General features: G+C 55.8%; 1 protein-coding gene across 1 annotated transcript; it reads left to right on the top strand.

The window, feature by feature from the left end:
* Positions 1-1,064: 1,064 nt before the first annotated feature.
* On the top strand, positions 1,065-4,905 carry LOC113962570 (peptidase inhibitor 16-like). Its single transcript, XM_027673330.1, has 4 exons — positions 1,065-1,297; positions 3,660-3,878; positions 4,142-4,251; positions 4,629-4,905. Exons 1-4 carry the CDS (start codon positions 1,145-1,147, stop codon positions 4,723-4,725), a joined length of 579 nt encoding a protein of 192 aa, XP_027529131.1. The 5' UTR covers positions 1,065-1,144; the 3' UTR covers positions 4,726-4,905.
* Positions 4,906-4,939: the final 34 nt, after the last annotated feature.

The following is a 4,939-nucleotide window of genomic DNA, read 5'->3' on the forward strand; positions in this document are numbered from 1 at the left end:
GGTGAGATGTTGGCCTCAAACCCTGCTTGCAGGAACTGTTGGGGTATTGAGGGTATGGCAGACCCCAGACCTAAGGGAGGAGAAGGTAATACAGAGAGGTCAGAGATTTGAGGGGCAGTAGGAGAGCTGTGGTGGTGAGAGAGGTGATCAGTGTGGCCCAGAACAAGAGGAAAAATGGCAAAGCACTGTCTGGGGAGCCGGGAGGGGAGAGGGGGAGGCAGAGCCGGCAGCGTGTGATTAACTTGGCTGTGCTGACCAGAGCTGCCCACCCGCTGATCCTCTCTAACAGCCTGTGATCCCAGAGGAGCCCCTGGAGCCGAGCCGGGCGGTTGCACAATCACAGATGGGGAACCGAGGCTGCAGCAGCCGGGGGGGCTCTGCCAGACAGGCCCCGTGCTGGGGGCTCCGGGACCCCCGATGTTGAGCCCTCCAGGTGCCTGGAGGAGGGAGCAGAGCCTGTCCCTGCACAGCCAATGGTCTGGTTATTCCAGCCAGCCTGGATTTTTATTATTCCAGCCCTGAGCCCGGCTCAGGAAAGGGGCATCAACCCTCTGCTTACCCCTTATTCCCAGCCCTGGGGGCCCGTTCCTCAGCTGCCCATTGCTGTCCCCCCAACACAGACCCGGGGCTGGACGAGGTGGGCTCTGACCCTGCCTGGGGAGTTCCTGTGCTGCAAACTGCTCTCAGCAGTTGCATCTTGTTGCCTTCATTTCTAACGCAGCTGCATTCCAGGGACGGGGGAGGACCCGGGTGAAAACAGGGGTTTGCTGGCTGCTGTGGGATTATTGTTATAGACGGAGAAAAGGGACAGGAGGTAGAGGAGAGGACCCGTAAGTGAGGGCTCAGGGAATGGCTGGGGTTTGAGCAGCAGAGGCTTGGATGAAGAATGCCGATCCAGGGATTAGGATTCAGGCACAGGGTCTGTCCCAGGGAGTGGACCCCGTGCGTTCGCTGGCACCGGCCACGGTGCTGCCTCTCCATCCAGGCCGATATGTGAGATGGGTGTGTTCTGCATGGCTCCAAAACTCTAATAAATACATTTCCTCCCCAATCTTGAAGCTGTTGGGTGTTCCTTGCTTTTGGGAGGTGCTTTAAATGTGACTGCCAGAGCCGTGGGCTGCTTAGAGCAGAAGCCGATTGCACGATGCTGAGCTCGGGTCTTCCTCCTGTTTTTCTGGTGCTCACGGTGCTGGAGCTGAGCTGGTCCCTGAGTGACGAAGAAAAGAAGATAATCCTGGATGAGCACAATAGATACCGCTCCCAGGTCTCTCCTCCTGCCAGGGCTATGATGAAGTTGGTAAGTGGCTTTTCTTGCAGAGGAATCTCGGGGTGTTTGTGTGCTGCAAGCCTTGATCTCAATGCTGGGAGGGATCAGGGGGTTCCTTAGGGGAGGCAGAACAATTGTCATGTAGGGTTACAAGGAGGTGTCAGTGGGGGGTTCCCTAAATTGGCTCTAAAGAGATGAGTTTCCTTCAACTATAGACTTGTCTTTGATAATTTCTGGAATTTTTTAAGTGTGATCTGAGTCCCCTGATGCTCTGCATGAGAGTGGTGCAGCTTTTGCTCATCTGGATGTGCTGGAGTTCCTTGTGATGAGGAGGAAGGGCAAGTGAGACCTTGCCATGAGCAGGTGCCATGAGCTGGAGACGTTGCCATGGCCATTTGCAGGAGCTGGAGGGGGAATCCTGCTGTGTGGGGCATCATCTGGTGCTTTGTATTTGCCTTTGCATTTGAAGAAGCTTTTATCTATAGGAGGGACCATCAACTTCAAACGTCAGTCAGGTTTTTCAGGGATTTGGGCTGTTCATCACATTCCTAATCCTCACCATGACTTGGTGAAGGTGAGGGATCTCCTATTTGCTCCAGAAAACCAAATCATGTCCCACAGCACCTGTGGCTGCAGTGGAAGGGAAAATGAGCTCTGGAGCTGGTGCTACTTTTTGTCTTCTTTGGGCTCCTGATTTGAGTAACTCCTGCACTAGGTGATTTTTCCTCACTCTTTGCAAATCACGTGGAGAAGGACAACTGTTTACCATGGATAATTGGAGTCCTTTCCTCTTTGGGTCCCCCTGCGCTTGGAGGAGACCTCCCTGTCTGGCCCAAAGGTTGCCCAAGTGGAGTAAAACCTTTGTGGGCTGGTAAATGGGAGCAAAAAGCTAAATTCAGGGAGAGGAGGTCTGACTATGGCTTCAAACTCAATGGGGACAGAGCCAGAATATTAAGGACCATAATCCTGCGGAACCCACCAGAGCCAGGCACAGAAAACTTGGAGTATCAGGGCTTTGGAGCCAAAGTCTTAGAGAAAACCTGAGGAAAAGGATCTCTCAGGGTCTTTAAGTCAGTGCAATTCCAAACCTGTGACAGCTGCTCCCTGCTGAGGCTTTGATTGCAGACCCTGTGCTTTGAGATGCTCCCTCGGCAGCGCTGCTCTGCCTCTGCCTAAACACCCAGGACCCGCTCGTGGTCTGGAGCCAAACCCTTGGGGGTTGGTTTTCTTTGAAGCACAGCAAATGTTTAGCTTACAGAAGCCCTGACAATTCTTTGGTAGAGGTTTTCCATGAGAACCATCCCTGCCTCCCTCCCGGGGCATTTTCCTGGGCTGCCTTTGCCCCCAGGTTCACCTGCTGGCACCGCACCGGGCTGAGGTCACCCCGCGCTTCCTTCTGGGACACGGTCTGGTTGCCGTGGAAATGTTTAGGCACTGGGGGGGATATGCAGCCTAAAGCCAATTTCGTTTTTAATGAGGCAAATCTGCAGGTGCAAGTCGCCAGTTTACGGAGCCCAGCTCGGTGCCAGAGGGAGGGGGGTGTGCGCTCCCCACACTGGGTCCCCAGCCGCCGCTCTCAGCCTGGCTGGGGCCGTGGTGGGAGGTGATCCAACACCCCCTGTCCCCATCCAGGTGCTTCCTTCCCTCCCAGTGCCCTCAACACCCCGATGGTGACATGCCCTGCATCAGGGCCACGCTCTGTCCCCCTTTGGATCCAGCCCTGGCTCCGGCTGGGAAGGTCCCCCCTTAGGACCCCCTGTTTGCTGGGCTGCCTTCCAGCACAAAGCTGCTCCTCCATCAAATGGCTCAGGGATGGTCCAAACAGCTGCGGTGTAGGATTCCTCGTGTGCATCCCTGCAGGGAGACCTCTCCTCCTCCTCCTCCTCCTCCTCCTTCTCCTGCATATCAATGTGGCCGGGGGGCTCAGCTGGTGGCGGGGCCGCTGCCGCTCCGGAGGGGGCTCCTGGCAGGCGCCCAGCCGGGAACGTCTCGGATCCAGGCAAACACATGACGTTTCCCAGGAGCGTGTGTGCCTGGGTTTTGTACAGCTTGTAGGGGAGATGTGTCCTGCTCTCCTCCCACCCCACCCTGGGCAGGGAGGGACATCCCCAGGCCCCCTCTGGCGTGACCCGGGGTGGGTTTCCTCCCTTCCTCCACCCGACTTCACGGTGTCTCCTCGCTGAGCTGAGGATGCTCCGTGATGATGTTGGATGTGCTTCAGGAGAGGCTGTGAGGGTCGTGCTGATGCACTGACCTTCTCCTGTTTGACCTGTAAGCCAAGGTTTGGTTTGTGCTGGGTCTGACCATGGACCTCCCCTCCCCTGAGGACTGTGTTGGGTAGCACTGGGAGCCTGGTGTCCATCTCTCTGTGCTGATGCCAAGCTGCTTTCAGACCTGGGACAAGGAGCTGGAGAACCTTGCTCAATCCTACGCAGAGAAGTGCATCTGGGACCACAACAAGGAGAGGGGCCGACGGGGGGAAAACCTCTTTGCCATGGCCCCAATGCTGGAACTAGAATTTGCTGTGGAAGACTGGAATGGGGAGGAGAAATTCTACAACTTGACAACATCCACGTGTGTCCCTGGGCAGATGTGTGGCCACTACACCCAGGTACCAGCTGCTGGAGGGGAGGGATGGCTGCTCAGCAGAGCTGGGTGCCAGCTTGTCTTGGGCAGAGAGATGAATTTTCTTCACAGCTTGGGTGGGTGCAAGGAGGAGCAGAGATGGTGGTGGATCCTGAATGCCAAAGCAATGTGGGGATGTGGGATCTGGGGCACACACTAAGATTGGTGTAGTCACAGAGCAGCCTTCAAAGCCAGGGGATAGATTGCTTTCACCCACTGCCCTCACCTTCACCCTGGTCTTTGCCTTAGGTGGTCTGGTCAGACACAAAACAGATTGGCTGCGGGGCAAAGTTCTGTGAGAAGATCGAAGGAATCGAAACAGAGAACATGCACCTGCTGGTTTGCAACTATTATCCCGCGTAAGTCCCGGGCCTGGCGTGGCTTGGTGCATCTCTGTGGGGTTTCTGTGCTGGAAATGTCCTTCCTCCTGTCCTGATATCAGAGCAGGGTTGGCCTTGGTCAGAAATAGAAGCAAAGCAGTTCCAAGGAAGGCCTTTGTTCTAAGGGAGGTGAAGGATCTGGTCCATGGAGCTGTGTCCCCTGGCTTGAGCAGCCTTGGGCTCAGGCTGTTGAGTAAATGGCACTGACAGTCCATGGCAGGAGACCATGACCTGCTTTTTACATTAATCCTGAGTTTTGCCTTGGCTGGGATATCCCAGCTGAATCAGACCCCTCTTCAGGGTGGGTGTTTGCCTTTTCCTCACGCCTTCTTTTTCTTGGCATCTTCTGCTTCCAGGGGTAATGTGAAAGGGAAAAAGCCCTACTGGGAAGGACCCCCGTGTTCGATGTGTCCCACAGGCACAGTCTGTGTGAACAACCTGTGTGGTGAGTGAGCGAAGCCGCGCGTGTCCCTTGAGGGGCTGTTGGGACTGAACCCCCTGGGTTGGGGTCCAAGCTCTGAACCCTCCTGGAGTTTTCAGGAAGCCCTGAGCCAGCAGGTCCAAGGTTGGACCATGAGAGCTCAGGAGCAATGGCTGCTCCTAAGAGAGGTCAACTGCCTCAGGAAGAGGAGAATTGGACAAGGGCCTTGTATCCCCTTAGGCAGCA

Source organism: Neopelma chrysocephalum, unplaced genomic scaffold, assembly GCF_003984885.1.
Source record: "Neopelma chrysocephalum unplaced genomic scaffold, ASM398488v2 Primary Assembly neopelma1_182803, whole genome shotgun sequence".
In the NCBI taxonomy this organism is placed as follows: Eukaryota; Metazoa; Chordata; class Aves; order Passeriformes; family Pipridae; genus Neopelma; species Neopelma chrysocephalum.